This window comes from Dermacentor albipictus, chromosome 2 (genome assembly GCF_038994185.2).
Source record: "Dermacentor albipictus isolate Rhodes 1998 colony chromosome 2, USDA_Dalb.pri_finalv2, whole genome shotgun sequence".
NCBI lineage: Eukaryota > Metazoa > Arthropoda > Arachnida > Ixodida > Ixodidae > Dermacentor > Dermacentor albipictus.
Window position 1 is genome coordinate 698,242 of NC_091822.1, and position 20,286 is coordinate 718,527.

Consider the following 20,286-nt stretch of genomic DNA (forward strand, 5'->3'; position numbering starts at 1 on the left):
GAAGGAGCAGATGGGAAAAGAATCAAGGCAGATCCAGGAGTCCGTCAAGACAGCGGAGCATGTCGAGAGGGAGGTCGGATTCCTTTCCGCGACTGCCGCAGCGGCAGGAAGGGGAGACGCAACCGAAGGCTGGGCGCGGGAACCTGGGGACCTCCGGCAGCGCTGTCGTCAACAATCCAGCGAGATCCACGTCTCCGAACAGAAAGGTGGGTTGGGCAAGCAGGGCCTCCCAGGATAAACGCGATGAGGAAATGTTTCAGATTAAGGAAGAGAATCGCATGCTTAAAGAACAGCTAGCCGCGATGAATAGGCAATTGGAGGAGCTTAAACTAGCCCTTAAGCCTAATACAGCACATGTTAAACAACCGCAAGTGTCGCAAAAGCCACATATCGAAGGATCAGAGGAGCAGATAGCGTCTCCGCCTCCTGCTAAAAAGAGGGCGAAGGAAATGGAGAAGCCCATGATAGATAGGGACATAGAGACAGTGATAGACATTAAAATAGCGAAACTGGAGGAAAAATTTGAGACCAAGTCTGGTCAGGACGATGAATGGCGCAAGGCCTTCGAGGAACGCATGTTGGGGATGTTCCAAAATTTGACACAGCAGTTGCATCAGCGAGATAACAATCTCACAGAGCGACTGCATCAGAGGGATAATAAACTCACTGAAGAACTTAAGGCAGAATTTGCGAAGAGGGACCGGGCATATGAACAGCTCACCCAGCAAGTATTAGGAAATCAGCTAGTTGGCAGCCATGGCTCACAGATCCAGTAAAAACACCGTTTGGCAATGGAACTGTAGAGGCTTCACGCGCAAGCGTGCGGTCCTACAGGAATTCCTGAGGAACGGGGATCGACCGGAGCTAATAGCACTACAGGAATGCGGTAGAAAGGCAAAATTGTCGGGGTACAAATCCTACCTAGGCGAAGGTGAAAGCACGCAGGTGGCCGCCCTAATCAGGCGAAACGTCACAGCGGTGCAGCATGACACCGGGAATGCACAAATCGACCACGTCCTCGTAGAACTGGTACCGCGAAGAAAGAAAGATTGTAGCTTGTTTGTATTAAATGTGTACAGCTCTCCCAGACAAAGAAAATGCGACTTCGGGGATCTCTTCGCGACGACGCTACGTAAAATTAAGAACAACCCGCTGTTGATCGTGGGGGACTTTAACGCTCACCACTCGGCATGGGGATATAAGCATACTTCGATTAAAGGTAGGAAATTGTGGGACTACATACAAACTCATAATCTGGATTTAATAACCGACCCGATGCAGCCTACGAGGAAGGGAAATAGTGTCGCGTGTGATACGACACCGGATCTCACCTTGACGGGGAGCGGCACTAAAGCCACGTGGTGCAATACAAACGAAGACTTAGGCAGCGATCACAAAATCATAGAAGTGGTGGTAGAAGGAGGCCCGACAACCTCCCGAAAAAGGAGGGTGGAGGCCGTAAATTGGGACTCTTTCAGGGCACTCAGGGGAGACCCGGCTCCCATCTCTAATATTGCAGAGTGGAGCGATGGCGTAGTGCGCACTGTTAAAGAGGCCACCGAAGTGGTGGAAACGGAGGGGGACAACGAAGCGGTAGACAGGAGATTAGTTAATCTCTGGAGGAAAAAGAAAACGCTGGAGGACCGACTTCGACAGAGGAGATGGGATCGAAATATCAGGAAACAGATAGCGGCTTTAAATAAGGACATTGAAGAGCACGCCATCACGCTCACGAAGCAAAATTGGGGAAACGTATGCGATCAGATGGAGAGGAATATGAGTACCGCGGGGACGTGGCGACTTCTTCGCCACCTCTTAGATCCGGATAGCACAAAGTCAGCGTCAAAACACCAGCTGGAAATAATGGCACATCAGTTTGATGGCACTAAGAAGGAACTCTTAGAAGAAGTTAGGAATAGGTACATCAATCCCGCCGGACCTGAACCCCTCCCGGACTACGGAGGGGGAGAGAATTCGGAATTAGACGCCCCCATCACACTGGCTGAGGTCAGGGCGGAGATTAATCGGCTACGGACTAAGTCAGCGGCAGGGCCGGACAGAGTGAGCAACAAAATGCTCCGTAATTTAGACGACAGCTCAATCGCCAACCTCGCAACGTACATGCAGGAGTGCTGGGAGACGGGGACGATACCGCAGGAGTGGAAACTCGCCAACGTCATTTTCATTCCCAAGCCGGGCAAAAAACTGGGCTTCGAGAACCTCAGGCCTATATCGCTCACCTCCTGCGTGGGTAAGCTTATGGAGCACGTCGTTCTGACGCGGCTCAATAGGTACATGGAGGACAATGGTCTGTATAAGGACACCATGATCGGTTTTCGACCAAAGTTATCGGCATGCGACGTGATGCTGCAGCTCAAAGACCAAATTATAGACAAGCAAACGCGAGACACGACAGTGATAGTGGGGTTAGATGTGGCAAAGGCATTCGACAACGTGAGGCACGTGTCCATCTTGGAGAATTTGAACTCGCTCAATGTCGGGAAGAGAGTGTACGATTACATCAAGGACTTTCTTACCAACAGGAAAGCCACTCTCAAGATAGGGGAAGAATCTATAAAGAGCATTGACCTGGGTAACGTGGGGACGCCGCAGGGCTCGGTCTTATCACCTACCCTCTTCAACATTGCCATGTTGAAACTCCCCGAACGGTTGGGGGAAATTGAGAATCTAAACTTTACCATATACGCGGATGACTTAACACTATGGATAAACAAGGGCAGTGATGGGCAAATTGAAAGCTCCCTGCAAAATGCAATTGACATTATCGAGGAGTACCTGAAACCCAAAGGACTTAAATGTTCGGCCGAAAAGTCGGAAGTACTGTTCCTGATGCCCCCCGGAAAACAGCGGCTTCACCAAAGGCGCGAAGCGGGCATCCACCTGTACGTTAACGGCGCCGAGATCCCCGCGGTCGACAGTATCCGCGTCCTCGGGCTGAGGATTCAGGCAAACCGGAAAAATTATGAAACGCTTGCTAGGTTAGAAGCCAGTTCAAATCAAACGTGTCGTCTTATCAGGCGAATAGCGAACAGGCACGCTGGGATGAAGGAGGCGAATCTCCTGAGGCTAGCACAAGCCTTTGTAATCAGTAGGATAGTGTACGTGGCACCCTACCTCAAGCTCAGTTCTGTAGAACGGAACAAGCTCGAAATCATTATTAGGAAAAGTGTCAAGGTCGCGCTCGGACTCCCCCCGAACACGCCCACCGGCAAACTTATGCAGCTGGGTGTGTCGAACACTCTCGAGGAACTGATTGAGGCTGCCGTTACCGCGCAGCACCAAAGGCTACTTGGATCTAAAACAGGTAGGAAAATTTTAGAGAAATTAGGCTACGAGCCAAAACATGAGCAAGTGCGCTCAGGCGACATACCCAGACAGATCAGGGACAAGATAAAAATACCTCCGCTACCCAGAAACATGAACCCTGCCTTTCACGACGGCAGACGTAAAGACAGGGCAGAGGCATTACAAGCTAGATACACTTGTCGACAGGACGTCCTATATACGGACGCTGCGGAATATGAAAGCAAAGCGGCACACGCGGCCGTGGCGGTTAGAGAAGATGGAACACCGGTGGCGTGCTGCACAGTCAGTGGCGTCGAGACGGTTGAAGCTGAGGAAGTAGCCATAGCCTTGGCCCTCAGCCAAAGGGGGGTAAATGTGGTCATCAGCGACTCCAAAAACGCTGTGAGAAATTACGAATCGGGGAGGGTGACGGAGACTGCCATCCGTATATTAAACAGGGAAGGAGGACCCAGGCAGCTTGTTCTGCTCGTTTGGGCACCAGCTCACCAGGGACTTAGAGGGAACGAGGAGGCTCATTCGGTCGCCCGAGGTCTCACTTACCGGTCGACCCCCGGAAGCCCCCAAACCACCGAAACTATAATCAGAAGAGAGGATATGCGCGCATACCATGAAATCATAGCCTACTATAGACTAAATCGCCAAATCTACCCGGGAGCGGACAGAACGCTCAGTAAGAAAGATGAGGTTATGTGGAGGAAATTGCAGACGGGGGTTTTTCCAAACCCCGTACTCTACAGCAAGTGGCATCCAGGAGTGTACAGGTCAAAGTGCAGGTTCTGTGATGAGGCAGCAAATCTGGTTCACATGGTGTGGACATGTCCGGCTAAACATGATAGCTCGCGAACTCTAGAATCCTGGGAGGCTTTGCTCCGCAGCCCAGACCCCAACGTCCAGCGGGACATCATCGGTCAAGCCCTTGCTGCTGCTGCGTCTCAAGGCATTCCGGCCGACGGCTAGGGGCGAAGGGAGAGAAGCATTTCTCTTCTGACGTTCACTGACTGGTGTTTTTAATAAAGTTCTTCCTCCTCCTCCTCCTCAAATGCGAAGCTGATGTGATCTGGCTTCTTATTGCTGCCATCAAGCCACCATACTAGGATCAGGCTCCACACTTACTCTCACACTCCCAGGCATGGCACGTGAAGCGTAATAAGAGCTTATTGTACTTGAACTTTATACAAAACATCACTCGACCTTGCCGATGAAAATTCGCTTAGAGTGTCTGTACAATTGCTATTGCATTAAAGGGAAGCTGAAACACTTTTCGAAAAAAATGAGTTCTCTGCGGCATTCTACAGTTCTGAGTCCCCTGAACACGAATATCTCGCTCAAAAAGGGCGGAAACAAGCGCAAGCGGCTGTTTTTTCATGAAAACGCGCACCAGCGCCTCAGGGTATCGCGCGAACGCCGCTGTTGCCCATGATTGGTCGGAGCCGCTGTGACGTAAATGGCGGCAGTCGCCGGTCGGCGCCGCCGTTTCAGAGCGTAGTGCTCTGTTCTGTTCTGGCTTCATAGCTGAGTTGTAAGCGTTATGGAACGTTCTCGCTGTCTCGGACAGCTTGTATTTTCGCCGTACATGTTCGAACCGACAGCCGATACGGAAAACGATGGCGGCAATGACGATGTTGAGTGTGCCAAAAGCGAGAGCGATGTGTGCACCTTCTCGCACGTTGGAAATCTTAGCTGTTAAGTATGCATTTTTTTTTTCATCTAGCTGCACGTTCCAATGACGGGAGAAAAAATGCGCTAAAGTGTCACTGGGAACTTGCTGCTCGAAGAATGCCGAAGCACTAACTTCTCATTAGATTGTAAACACGGGTACAATTCCGCGATGTCAAGCACCTTGCCGCTGCTTGTCTAAAGTCCCGTGGTTTTCTGAGCTTTTATACACGATCGCGAACATAAGTGCCGCGTTTCAAAGCGCGCACATGCAGTGCTGCGAAGTTGCTTATCATACACATCCAGATCGAGATGGTCAGGGGGATTATATGTGCAATATTCAGAATATGGTTCGACGACTTTGCGATTGTGGCTCGATCAAGAATCGGTATGTGCGCTCTATGCTAGTGTTGACATAAAGATATGAGGCAGTTTTAGCACCGCCGTGTGGTAAACATGATAACTGCAACCGTACGTCGAATGTCACTAGGCAAGCCTATACTCCATTTCATACCTCAGGTGCAACGCTGTGGAAGCTACGCACGAAGTCCGGTTACCAAAACTTATTACTGCGCGCGTTTCCGTCTATGGTTCGCAGCGTGCCAGCGGCGTTTGCTCGCGCGAGCATGCACGTGAAGTTGCCGCGACGGGCTGAAATTAAAGAATGCCGAAAAGAAAATTGATTTAAAAGAACGTGTTAACAGCCGTATAAGTACACGGATTGTTTCTATGGGTAAATTCTTTTTTTTTTTTCATTCAGAACTGAGCTTATATATGAAAAGTTTTCTCAAAAATCGGTTCAAAACACACCGAACTTTTTCTAAGTGCGAACGCAGCCACTGCAAGAAGTATCTCAAGCCTCCACAGCGTTGCACCTGATGTATGAAACGGAGTATAGCAACGCTAGCAACAACGCGTTTCCGCATTTGTCGTAAGCCTATCCGGCTATCGCGGAAATGGTCCGAGCACAGCACAGTTGATTTCGTCGGCACGATCTCTCCTCACCGCACTGCGCTGCAAGCTTCTTGTCCTTCGGGAACCTGTGAAACACCACATCGTCTCACCCGCGTGTGTTCGCGCAGCCGAATGCTGCACAGAATGAGGGCATGTTGGGCGCCCTTGGCTGTAGGCACTCACGCAGCACAGAAGGAACGAACAGTTTACGAAAATCGCACAACAAACGTGAGCGGCGCCGGGGGCAAATCTCTCGTAGCGTCGTTCAGTAAAGCGCAGGACGGAAAGAGGCATGCCAGCGCATGACAGCACGCCGGTCCGGCAGCTCGGTCCCCGCCAGTGACGCCACTGTCGCCGGTTCTCTCCTCTGGCAACCACCTCACCCGGCGCTCCGGGAAGCGATGGGGGCGTGTCCGCGGGGGTGATTTAGAAAGCGATTTCCGCCCCTTATATTACCAAAACGAAGAAAAAAATTTCGGAACAGTAAATTATTAGGTCTGTTCACCCCAATCCCAGCAATTCATGGAAATTGAAAACCGTTTCAGCTTCCCTTTAACAGGGTGCCACAGGCAAATGCGACTAATGGAAAGGCCCTGAAAAATTAGGCGTTCAAAAAATTGGTCAGCGAACTTATAGAAACAACTTGCAGATGCACTATGCCCACAGAAAACACTTATTTGCTGGGAAAATAGTTTGTTAGTTTCTTCTGCATTTTCAACAAAGGCATTACACAGCGTTCGTATGCACAGGTATCTTGCATGGCATCCTGCTTGGGTAGGAAACTCGTGTACCGCCTTACACGGGTGTTGGGGATGGGGAGATTGCCGAGATCTTGAATGCCAGTTTGACTGTCATCGTCATTGTCTTGTGAATCACTTATACCTAGCATATCCTGCACAATGGACGCATCAATAGCATCTTCCGTGGCGAGGATGCAGGAGTCAGCGTGCAAGTAGTCATCCAGGTTAACATCCTCTGTAACGACGCCGTCACTACAAAGATGGTGCCAGTTTTCCTGGAGGGCTTCCTGGTCTTCTTGCGAGCCTTCAGGCGTGGGCAATGCACTTCCGCCTTGTTCACTGCTGTAATCTTCTGCAAAAGATGTTGCAGCGGCCACTTTGTGAAATCTGACTTTTCTAGGACAGTTCTCTGTCGTATGTTGAGATGTAGCCTTCCATAGCACAGACATCATTTGCAGCACTTGGTGAAGGTCCACTTTGGTTGGGCGTTTGAACTGAAGACCTAGAAGGAGCTCGTCAATCAAGTGCCGGCGGCGTGCACATTTCACGCTGTTTACGATGCCCTGGTCAAGCAGCTGTATAAGCAACGTGCAGTTTACGGGAAGAAATTTCAATTCCACATGCACCAGCTCGATGTTCTCTACACGGTGAGTGGTACAGTTATCCAAAACTAGGCACACATGGTGGCGAGCACTCTTTCTTTCCTCATTGAATCTCTGCGGCCAGCCACGAAAGATCTTGCGCATCATCCACGCCTTCTTTGAAGTGTAGTATATCTCCGGCTGCTTCGATTCCTTGAAACAACGCAGATTCTTGCTTCTTCTGGGGATAAGTAGCACTGTGTGAATACTCGAGAATTCCGAATGTTAACGAATATTATATTTTTAATATTCGTATTCGAAAACTAGGTAGTAGAAAATTTCCAATATATAATTGTATACGAATATTCGAAACAAATCGAATATGTCACTGGCTGTGCTGGAGCAAACATGGTTCTTAACATTTATTTCTAATCAAAGAAAGTGTGTCCGATTTTGTGCCGAGTCTTGTGATAATTTCATGGTGCTGGCGAAATTTCGCCTGTAAAACACGCTTAGCCACCGGACGTATAAGCAGTGCAGGAAAGCCAGCCTCTTAGTAGCGAGGGGCACGGGTTTGTGAACAGTGAGGGTGCACTCTTTTGCATGTTCCACCCCGAATCCTCAGCTTATTGCCTGACAGCAAATGCAATGAATGAAGACTGGTACAGGGTCAAATGCGTCTGAACTTACGGGAAATTGAAGCGGTATAATAAGGCACAGGTTGGCGAGAACAGACAACTACTAGTGGAAATTACTCAATTTTGCAAAGCTCACATGGGCCAAATACACACTCTTTTAGTATAACGGCTTACTAGTTAAATTATTTTACCAATGACAATGTAATTGCAATGTTCCAACGTCATGTTAAAATAAACCAACTTGCTAATAAATGCATGTGCATATCATTATTCAATATTTGATTCAGTACTTGATGCTAAGTATTCGTATTCGATTCGTATTTATTTATTTATTTAGAACATACTGCAGGCCTACAGTAGGCCCAAGCAGGAGGGGCGAATATATAATATATGCAAAAAGAACAGGATTAGCAAAATTGAAAAATGTTGAATACAAGTTGTAACACAAAATACAGCAATAAATGCAAGTCTCAGATGCAAAATACAAAAAGTAAACGTAGAAATAAATGGCTCTCAAATTAAATGCTGTGAAGAAAACATTGAGTCAAAAGAATCAGCTCTCGTTAAAAGATCTGGCGGACACCTGTTCCACTCCTCAAAGGTGCGTGGAAAAAATGAGTATTTAAAGGCGTTAATCCTAGCACTGTAAGGGGTTAATGATTGTGCATGATGATTTCGTGTTTGGCGCGTAGTGTTAGGTTTAAGAAAGGGGTCTGCATTCATAGACAGTTTATGGTTTTTTAGTAAGAAAAGTAGTTTCAGTCTTTGAATTTTCCGGCGCAGCTGTAATGTTTCAATACCGTGAGTTCGCATGAGGGTCGTTGGTGAGTCAGTTACACGATACTTTGAAAAAATAAAACGGACGGCTTTGCGTTGAATCATTTCAAGGGCCTCGATGTTACGTTTAGTGTAGGGATCCCAGACGGTGCACGCATATTCTAGTGATGGCCTTATTATTGAGAAGTAGGTTAATTTTTTAAGTTCCGGTGGGGCAAGTTTTAGTTTATGTCTAAGAAAGCAGAGTTTACGAAAGGCTGAGGAGCATACGTTTGATACATGTTTATTCCAGCTAAGGTTTTTCGTTATTGTAACACCTAGATACTTGTACTCGCTGACTTCGGTCAGAAGGTGAGATGAAATATTGTAAGGGAATGAGAAGGAAGCCTTTTTGTTAGTTATCGTCATGTATACTGTTTTCTCTAAATTTAGCTTCATGTCCCATTTATTACACCATGTATGTATGTTCTGAAGATTGGAGTTTAGTAAAACTTGATCATCTTGGCAAGTAATTTGGTGAAATAAAACGCAGTCATCTGCAAATAATCTAATTTGAACAGGGGTAGTTATAGCGTTAGTAATGTCATTGATATATATCAAAAAGAGGAGAGGTCCGAGGACGCTTCCCTGTGGGACGCCTGAAGTGACTGGCAGGTGGTTTGAATAGCAATCATCAATACAAACAAATTGTGTGCGGTGAGAAAGGTATGAGGAAATCCAACGAATTATGAAATTAGGAAGACCAATAAGTTCAAGTTTGTAAATTAGTTTGGCATGAGAAATAACATCAAAGGCTTTGCTGAAGTCTAAAAAAATAACATCCATTTGACCAGCGCTATTTAGTACACTTGCAAAAGGATGAATGACAAAAGTTAGCCGAGTGACAGTGGAAAAGCCTTTTCGAAACTCGTGCTGATGGGGGGTAAGTACCTCGTTATCGTTTAGAAATGTAGTTATGTAGTTAGCTATGATATGCTCAGCAAGTTTGCAACATGTGGAAGTTATTGATATGGGACGATAATTAGCAATCAAGGCAGGATCACCCTTTTTCAGCACGGGCACAATCCGCGCTTTCCTCCAGTCGGAAGGAATGTTTCCTGTTTCAAATGATTTGCGGAAAATAACAACCAGGAACTCTGTGATGGCTTCTGCATAACGGCGCAAAAAAATATTTGGTATCCCGTCAGGTCCAGCGGACGCTTTAGTTTTGAGGTTGAGTAGCATGGAGAATACGCCAGATGAAGAAACAATGTCGGGGGTCGAGTTGGGAGACATGGTACTGAGTTGAACAAATAAACCATGATGGGAAAACACACTCTGAAAATACTTATTGAATGCCTCAGAGATTTGCAATTTATCAGCAAGCTGCACACCTTGACATGAAATGCGCGTAATTGTTTTTGTCTTTTTCGATAAAAATTTCCAGAACTTATGTGGTGAGTCACGAAGAAAATTTGGCAGGCTATACTGAAAGTAATTTTGTTTAGCCTGGCGCAAAGCACTTGTGAAGTTAGCCTGATGTATTTTAACTATATTTCGACAGGCACCCCCACGCTTCAGTCGTTTGATTTTTCTTTTCAAATGTATTATTTCTCGCGTGATCCAAGGAGTTTTTTTACACGTTTTCTTTGTTCTATTAGGAATGTAGTTATCAATGCAGTACGTACAGATTTCTTTAAATTTATTCCAGAGTTCATCAACATTAGTTCCTCGAAACATGTCAAGGTGTAAGCTGAAGTAGTCTAACACACTTTCATCATTAGCTCTGGAGAAGTTTTTCGTGGAAATAATTTTTGCTGGTTCACTGTCGACATTTTGTTGAATGGGACAAGTAAAAACCACCATGCAGTGATCAGATAACCCAGTTTCAACTGAAACAGTAAAACGTTCTGTTTCTTGGCTGAGAAAGACGAGGTCGAGAATAGATGCAGCTTTACCGTGTATGCACGTTGGGTGCTTAACTCCTTATTGCAAATTATGAATCAGCATAATATCACACGTGTATGAAGCATTTATGTCATTGTTTGTACTAGGGAAGGGACTATTCCAGTCAATATTTGGGAGATTAAAATCACCGACAAGGTATATTTTATCACGGCGAAATTTAGACAAGTGATCGGCCAGATCACATAAATATTGAGGTGGTGAATCAGGTGGTCTGTATACAGCAAAAAGCACAAACGATCTACCCCCGTACGACAGCTTTAAAGTCACACTTTCATGGTTCGCTGTTTGCTGCAACATGTGTGCCTCTGTGTTTTGATTCACCAGGACCGCAACTCCCCCTCCACGTGTTGCTCTATCACGGCGAAAAACTTGATAAGAGCGGGGGAAAACAGTTTCATCATCAATATCATCTCTCAGCCAAGTCTCGGTTATAACTACGGCGTGTGGATTGTGAATCAACAAGATAGCCTCCAAAGCCTCCGATTTATTTACAACACTACGTGCATTGATATTAAGTAAGCTAAATTCCTTAACACGAGGTTGTGAAAGTCAGTCTTTGCTTTAATAACTTTGATAACCCCCCCCCGCAGTGTCACTGGTGTACCACTACGTGCTGGAGCACAAAACTGGCATGCTCGGACTGGTCGCACCATCTGTCGAATCCTTCTAGAAGCTTGTATTTTTGCCCCACACAGTGTTGGTACATATGTTGAAGAGTACAGAGTGACTGCACCCACCCTTTGCTGGGGGGCTTGGTCGAGTCGCGCATGCTACTCTCTCGGGCTAAGCAACCATGCGATGCGCGTGCAATTACAGATACAAGGGTTGTTCTGTTATCTGCCACAGGTTTGCAGTTTCCTTTTTTTTTTTTTTCTTCTGTTGGCGCGTCTGCTACGGCACGTCATGTTCAGGGGTGTGCACTGTTGCCTCTTGAATAGATCGAAACATGACTCGATCACTGCTTTTGCTCGCTTGCCGCTGTCATCAGCAAACGGCATAGTTGTATCCCCTTTCCATCTCTGTCTGTCATTTTGATTTCACGATGTGCAAGTTCTCTGCATTGTGCAGGCCACTGAAAGTGCTCCCTCTGTGTGTGCACGGTTACTTTTGGATGGCTGACCACGTGGGGCCTTCGACTGCAAACTCAAGCGATGGCTCTTCCGATTCCAAATGCAAGCCGAGCTTGGATTCTGATTCTGAGAGCTTCTCATCTGAGGAGGGAGTGGGTTCCGCAGTGTCAGATTCTGATGTTGAAACGGTGGGGCCATCTTCACGAAGGATGCATGGCAAACCAAAAATATGTGGAAGGAAGGCAATTTCTCACTCACGCTGTTTACTTTCAACGTGTCCCATTCCGAACTGTCCGCAAGCGCAACTCTTCAACCGGATGCGCAAGAAGGTGATTATTTCAAGCTGTCTTTTTTTTTATGTGTCAGTCTTTTTGCACATTGTGAGCAAAACAAACCGGATCACGCGACTGAAGACAAGTGCACAAGGAGTTGCGCACGTGTCGCAGCTGAAAGCTTGGGTGGAGACAGATGTGGCAGAAATATACTGTTTTTTTGCGCTCATTCTACTGATAGGCCTGGTCAGAAAGAATGCCTTGCAAGACCATTGTAGCACGAATCCTTTGAGTGTAGCCTGTTTTTGAGGGCACAAGTTCGCCCAATAAGACGCTCGTTTCGTTAATCACAGTTTTGCTGCCTTCTTAACTGTCACTATCACATGACAATATACAATGTACGAGTTCCTGGTAGGCCAGCAAGTCCAAGAAAAATGCTGAGTGAATGCAGATCATCTGGCTTCGTAAGCTACGAGATTCGTTGCGTCGACTCTTGTTTGGTGCTCTTGGTGACACCATCAAACACCCTTCCAAGAAATACTACCCGAGGCTTGAAGAATTAACTTTTTCTTTCATTTATCTTCAGATCTGCATCACTAAGCAATCGCAGAATTGTGGCCAAGTGCTCAGAGTGCTCTTTTTCTGACCTCAAGTAAACTATAATGTCATCAGCGTAGACGTTCCAAAAACGTTCAAGTTGTGGCTTCAAAACAATATTCGTCATCTTTTGAAACCAAGCTGGCAAATTCCTCCAACCAGAGGCAGTCTGTTATATTCATATATGTCAAAAGGTGTCACAAATGCTGAAAGCTTTTTGGTCTTCTCTACCAAAGGCACTTACCAAGAGCCTTTGCAAAGATCCAAGCAAGGGAAGACACTGCAACCACCACTTTAATTGATAATTTCATTGATGTGTGGCATCGGGAAAGGGAACAGGTCAATTTGTTTTGTTTTTTTTATTTGATCGTGTTTGGTGTAAAGTCAATATGTTCCGTCTTCTTTCGGTGCTATAGTGATGGGTAATGCAAAGGTAGACGTGGACAGTCGGATAACACCAGCGTCGAGTATCTTCTGCAGTTCTTCCTTGAGCCATATCTTCTTATCTCGGAACATGTTGTATGGCTAGCGTTTCACAACTGTTATATCTCGAAGCTTGAACAGCACTTTAAACTTGGATGTAGCCTTAGGATAACTCCTACACAAAGGAGCTCCGGGTACATCTTGGCGACGTCATCTGCAGTAGCGGACTTCCGCAGGCTTTCACTAAATAGGGAGAACAATGATAACTGACGATCATCTTGAGTAGTAACTTGGCCATCCCAGTAAAGATTTAGGCGGAGCTCCTGCATTACTGGGTGTGACAAAATCATTTGATATGTTACTCTATCGAGGACCAATGCTCTGGTTTTGATACTCTTGCTCGGACATGCCCACTCACTGTGCACTTGCTTTTTGCTGTCGTATCCATACATACTGACTGGAAAATCTTTCACTGAGGTCAAGTCTGGAATGTGTTTCTTATTCACAACGGTGATGAAAGCTCCGCTGTCAACCAACGTGTTGACTTCTTTTCCATTTACATGCACTGGAACATATACCAAGTTGGTGCACTCTACAAGAAATATTTTGTGTTGTGGTCATGGTGAACTGTAATCAGAGGTGTGTGGTGTAGCTACCTTCCTGCTCTCCTCTTGATATGCAACTTGTTTATTCGGTGGGGCCAGTTCATCTTGGGATTTCACATTATCATAACTGCTCACAGGTTGCTCAACGTTATAACACAACTCTTTTATATTCTCTGGTAACTCTTCTGTGTTGTTTGTCTTTCGAAACTGAACATGACACTGCATGTCTTCCGGAATTCCCAGCATAATGAGTGTAACCAATCAAGCTTGGGATAGGACAGAGTCAGCTAAATGCAGCAGTCTCCATTTCTCAAAGAAATAGTCAAGAACTGGCCCGAAGTTGTACTTGTAAGACATAGCTTTATGCCATCTTTAAAGCTTGTTCTCACTGAATAAAAACAAAAAGCTTTGTTTCCACTTGTTCCATGAGTGTTCAGCTGTTTCATAAGCTTGAAGCTCGTGACAAATCTTTGCGCTACCTCCCGAGTACAGACGCACGTTCGTAATGTTGTCTTTATCCTCTCACCAGCAATTCCTGTCATAGGCATATTCGTAAAAATCAAGCCATTCCTGCCACCCTGCGCACTTCCTGTATATGACCACTCATAGACCTCTGGCCTGACAAACTTCATGGGTGTCTGCCTCATTTGCCAAAAGTTTGCTTGCAATAAAGAACCAAGATAGTTGCTGCTGATGCTGGCTATTCCTTTCTTGCAACTTCATTATATTTTGCATCAGCACACTTGCACTGTGGTCCTCTAAACTGTAGTTATGAGAGGTTACTTCCATTTTCATGAAGACGGGATGTGCTGTGGTGGAACCGTGAAGCTTACAAGAACGCACAACGTCTGTGTCATGCTGGGGATCACTCATGGCAATCTTGAAAGCCCTTGCCAGCATTTGACTTCAGGGAGTCATGTTGCAGTAGTAAGAGTTCAATATGACAAGTACTCATCCGAACAGGACCGCTCTTCACTGTAGACACACTGTGCAACGTTCACTGACTTATCACGGGAAACTGTAACGTCGGTGCACATTGTCCATGAAAAATCGGTGCGGCTCAGGCAAGTAGCACATGGTTCTTTTGAATATATATTTATTTCCAACAGATTGGGGGAGGCAGGGAAGAAAAGCTGCAAGTTCAGCTTGAAAAAACACCCTGCCTCCTATGATCACAAGACATGGGCAGCACGGAGCTGCTGCGTGTTTTTGACAATACAAAAATACAGTTTAGTAAAAATGCATGAGAAGCACTAAATCAAAAGTGAGTAGTTGCATGTAGAGAAGTTACACAACGTTTCACACATCACGGAATATATATATATATATATATATATATATATATATATATATATATATATATATATATATATATATATATATATATATATATATATATATATACACACACATATACACACATATATACACATAAATATAAATGTAAAGAAGCTGTACACTCAACTAATCTGCACTCCTGAAATAGCTGACCGTATAAACATGAATATTAGTCCTGCTGATTAAGTCGAGAAAAATCTGATGGGGTAAGGGCACATATATCAATTCCAGATTTGTTGTAAGCATTTAAAAGCCTTGGTAAATTGTTTTTTAGCATTTGTGAGCTGTAATTAGTTCTAAAACAGTGCACTGTCCAGGGTTCTGTGTTTCTTGTGAAACGTGAGGGGACACATTCTTCTAAACATGATAACTTAACAAGGAATAGATCACTCTTCCTGTTCATTTGATAAAACTTCTGCAACAGCCAACGCCTATAAATTTCGTGAACTGTGATAATATTAAACTTGTGAAATAAATGCTCGGTGTGTGTATCGTATGGAACATTTGTGAGGACGCGTACTATCTTTTTCTGTAATAAAAATAATTCATTTAAATTCGTATAAGTTGTAGTGCTCCATACGAAGTGACAATAATTGATATGAGAGGCGAATAAGGCATTATATAATAGTACTTTAACTGATGTCGGAAGACGGTATCGGTTTCGGCTTATTATACCTGTTATCTGAGTCAGTTTTTGCATTACAAAGTTTACATGGTCATTCCATAGCAGCGATGAACAAAAATGCCTGCCTAGGATTTTGATGCTTTCTACTACTCCAATCTGAGCATTATTATAGGCTATGCCATGTAATAAAGGGGAGGTGCTTCCTTTGGGACGAAGAATTATAGCTTTAGTTTTGGTTGGATTGACACATAAACAGTTTTGCTTAGAATTCGACTGCGCCAAATTTGTAACAGAACAAGTAACTAGACTGGCAAAGTGGCCATCACTGTTTATTTCAGTTCATCCCAGCCCCCCACTTCGATTTCGGAAATACCTTTCTTGCTTCTTCTTTGGATTGGTTACAAGAATGAAACACATTGTCAGTACAGATGAATTCTTGTGATGTAAACTCTTGTTTGTGCTGGATTGATCTTCAAGCACATAGCACAAAACTTTCATCATCATCATCATCATCAGCCTAGTTACGCCCACTGAAGGGCAAAGGTCTCTCCCATACTTCTCCAACTACCCCGGTCATGTACTAATTGTGGCCATGTTGTTCCTGCAAACTTCTTAATCTCATCCGCCCACCTAACTTTCTGCCGCCCTCTGCTACGCTTCCCTTCTCTTGGAATCCATTCCGTAACTCTTAATGACCATCGGTTATCTTCCCTCCTCATTACGTGTCCTGCCCATGCCCATTTCTTTTTCTTGATTTCAACTAAGATATCATTAACTCGCGTTTGTTCTCTCACCTAATCAGCTCTTTTCTTATCCCTTAACGTTACACCTATCATTCTTCTTTCCATAGCTTGTTGCGTCGTCCTCAATTTAAGTAGAACCCTTTTCGTAAGCCTCCAGGTTTCTGCCCCGTACGTGAGTACTGGTAAGACACAGCTGTTATAAACTTTCTCTTAAGGGATAATGGCAACCTGCTGTTCATGGTCTGAGAATGCCTGCCAAACGCACCCCAGCCCATTCTAATTCTTCTGATTATTTCGGTCTTATGATCCGGATCTGCAGTCACTACCTGTCCTAAGTAGATGTATTCCCTTACCACTTCCAGTACCTCACTACCTATCATAAACTGCTGTTCTCTTCCGAAACTGTTAAACATTACTTTAGTTTTCTGCAAATTAATTTTTAGACCCACCCTTTGGCTTTGCCTCTCCAGGTCAGTGAGCATGCATTGCAGCTGGTCCCCTGAGTTACTAAGCAAGGCAATGTCATCAGCGAATCGCAAGTTACTAAGGTATTCTCCATTAACTCTTATCCCCAATTCTTCCCAATCCAGGTCTCTGAATACTTCCTGTAAACACGCTGTGAATAGCATTGGAGAGATCATATCTCCCTGTCTGACGCCTATTTTATGGAGGACTACGGTGGCTGTGGAGCCGCTATAGATATCTTTCAGTATTTTTACATGCGGCTCGTCTACACCCTGATTCCTTTAACCTTAGTAATATAACCTTAGTAAAACTTTAACCTTATTAATATGATGTAGCTGCCAACTTCTGATTTTATTGTGAAATGCATGGATTTTAGAGCTTTATTTTACTATTGTCATAACGAGACTAACGGGTTTGTAACCTTTTTATTTACTTTGAGCCCATAAAGCAGAATATATATTTAAAAAATACAAATACAGCCGCCGACTATATTTCAGAGCTGGATTTTTCAGACCCGCTCAGTTATTTGGAAGGATGCCTGCAGCAGCACCTCCCACTTTAGTAAACTTGTGGATACCTGCAACCACATTTTCGGCCAATGTTTTGTGAATGTTTCATTACTAAACTTTAGGAATATTTCCATTTGTGAAGCAGATTGCTCAAGCTGTGTATACTATAGAGGAGTGTGCCCATTTACAGTGCTCGTACAGAACAAATGCTGTGTGTTATTTGAATAAGTGGTCTACATATCAAGTATTAAAGCAACTTTTTAGTATTTCTAACGAAAATTTAGTATCTTTGGGCTTTGGCTGTAGTATTTTTCCCACCTTAAAAGTTGGCAGGTTTGTAACAATGTTGTCCAGTCATGGTGCCCTGGCTTTGTGTGTGCAGCAACAGTTCCAACAACAGCAGCAGCAAGACGGCAGTGCTGGGGTTCCAGACACCGGCACTTTCTTCCAGCCACAACAGCAACAGCAGCAGTTCTGGCGAGGCGGGGGCAGCCCGCACAAGCGCGGCGGGGGCGGCAGCCATTGGTACCAAGGGGATGGACCTGGGCAACAGCAGGAGGGACTCAAGCGGCCCTGGGGGGCTGACGAGGGGGGATCCGAGGGACAGCCACCAAGCAAGAGGGGCGGAGGATGGGGCGCCAGGGGTGGCGGCGGCTTCGGGCGCGGCTTCGGCAGGGGAGGCTTCCGTGGTCGAGGGGGTTTCCGTGGCGGCAGGAGCGGTCCAAGGGGAGGAGTGAGGGGCCACTGATCTGTTGGTTTGTGTGTGCTTTCTTTTTTTTTTTTTTTGCACAATCGGTTCACGATGTGTCCCAGTGCGCCTGCTCACGTCTTGTGTCATCGGATTCTTCTCATTCAAGGATTGTGCAGAAGACAAGACTTAAAGACAAGCTTCAGCTCTGGTATGATACTTGTAGCCGGGAATGGGGTGGAGGGGTTGTTATGAACATCTGCGAGGCCTTAGGTGCTCTTAGGACAACCAGTTCATTGGGTGTTATTGCACACCTTCTCATATCTTCAACGTCACCAATTTCATATGAACTGAACTTCTGGAGCGTACAAGGACTCTTGTACAATCCTAGTACGGTGGAGCATGCCGAGCTCTGTGATGAAGCATTGGGTGGCCCTGTGGCATTTTGTGTGTTTCACTGCTCGCACTCACATCTTGAACTGTGGTAAAGAAGTGAACTTCACTCACAGAGAATTCTGGGTCCTAATTCATCTTCCTGTGCACATGTGCACCTGTTTTCAGGCGAAGGCTCAGCAGTTCAACAATTAAAGATAACTATGATGCCAAAGTGAAAGCTACGGACTGGAATAACTATGCACACAGTAAATGGTGGGCAACAAATTTCATTCCAAGCAGAATTAAAGGGGAAAATATATGCTGCATAGAAAGACTAAATTCTGTAAGCCAGTAATTATGGTTTGGTATTAATGAGCAGTTGTTGGCTATTTGTGCACTTCCTTTCTGTGTATGATCTGTACCCCTTTCTGTAACTGCTGCTGCATTTGAAACCATAAAGTAGCGAGGTTGTGCTACAGCATTGGTAACTTCTGCAAATGGCAGCGAAACGGCTCAGATTCTGTGATCTTACACAGCAAAAGGTACGCTTTTGCATGCCCATGAGGCAATCTTTTTTCCCCAAAGTTCCGGTAAAATATCGCTTACAATGATGACCTTAAGTGTTAATTAAAGTGCATCAGTACTGTTTGTATGCATGGTCATTTACCCGCACGATTCACATGTGTGGGAAATTCACATGGCATATATTTAGTTACCAAATTAGTTTTCGGTAAATTTTCTTATTCATTTAGCAAAATCAGTTTGGTCCATGGAACCTCTTCGGTTTTCTGGTGATGTGCACTCCTTGGCAGGTTAAGAATGTGCCCACAACTTGCTCCTGAATGCTGCTTGGTTTTAATCTGGTCCCCTTTAGCCGGGATAGTAAAAAGAAACGGCTTTTTGCTTGCTGGTTTTATGTTGTTTCTAAGTTTATGGAGCCTTGGTCCATAGTTTCTGTGTCAGCATTGTATAGGATTGCAAAGTGTGGTGTGTGTTACAGATTGCCTGTAGCAGGTCATTGATGTGACCGCACTTTTGTCCAGATGGAGCAAACCTTGCGTTCTTGTGTCTTGCTATTCCTTATGTTCTGTTCATTGCTTTGTGAATACGCATTAACAGACAAAATTTGTTGTAGCAATGCTGGCAACCCCAGTAGTTGCTTTGGTTAATGCTCCTCAAAAGAGAAGAAAGGCTTTCTTTGACGGAGAAGTCGGACCATAATAAGACACTTAGGTGTGCACTTTCAGTTTAGGGATGTTGACACCACTCGTCATTTTTAAGAAACCAGTAAGAAAACCTGGATTGTCTTGACCAGCAACTAGAGTCTGACCATGATGGATGTCGACCTGCAGCAAAGCTCCCCTGAAATGTAAACCGTCATTGTTGAATTTTCCTTTGTGCGCATGATTACTGCAAGCAGTGTGTTTGAGTGTCATGTGTTGCAGTGTTGTGAAGGTGTATAGACTTTGCTTGGGATGTGTCACTCCAGTCTTTATTAGTGTGCCCTGGACAATGATCATCTTCAAGGAAGAGCCATGCATCCCAAATACATGTGTGATTTATTTTTATTCTTTAGGTTTGTGTTTCTGAGGTGGCAAAAATAACAATGCACTCTTTCTTTACTGTGTATCTTTAAACTGCTCAGTCTAACTTTATCCTCCAAGCGCTATGAAATGTGCCTGTGTTCGTGGTAAATATGACTGGATATGCAGACATCCTGAAGGATGCTTCAGGATGCTTCATCCAAAGTGGTGTTTACTTTCAATTTGTTTTAACAGCACTAAGTCGACCTCTGGCGTCCAGTGTCATGCAGCAAGGCAGGTTCCAGAGCCAGTGGGTGTGAGCCCCACTGGGATGGGGGCGGACAAATCAGAGCGTGCACCGGGGGAGGGGTATAGGAGTAGTTGTTTCACTGGCGCACACCCTTTCGCCCCATGGATTCCACTTGGCACGAGC

At 45.1% G+C, this 20,286-nt stretch overlaps 1 protein-coding gene across 2 annotated transcripts in view; it reads left to right on the top strand.

The window, feature by feature from the left end:
* Positions 1-19,959, top strand: part of LOC139055839 (pre-mRNA 3' end processing protein WDR33-like) — a 219,083-nt gene extending 199,124 nt beyond the window's left edge. For both annotated transcript variants that reach the window (XM_070533385.1, XM_070533386.1), the window contains one exon: positions 17,650-19,959. In XM_070533385.1, the coding sequence (XP_070389486.1) occupies positions 17,650-18,015 (366 nt within the window). In that variant the 3' untranslated portion in view covers positions 18,016-19,959. The remainder of the gene's footprint in view (positions 1-17,649) is intronic.
* Positions 19,960-20,286: the final 327 nt, after the last annotated feature.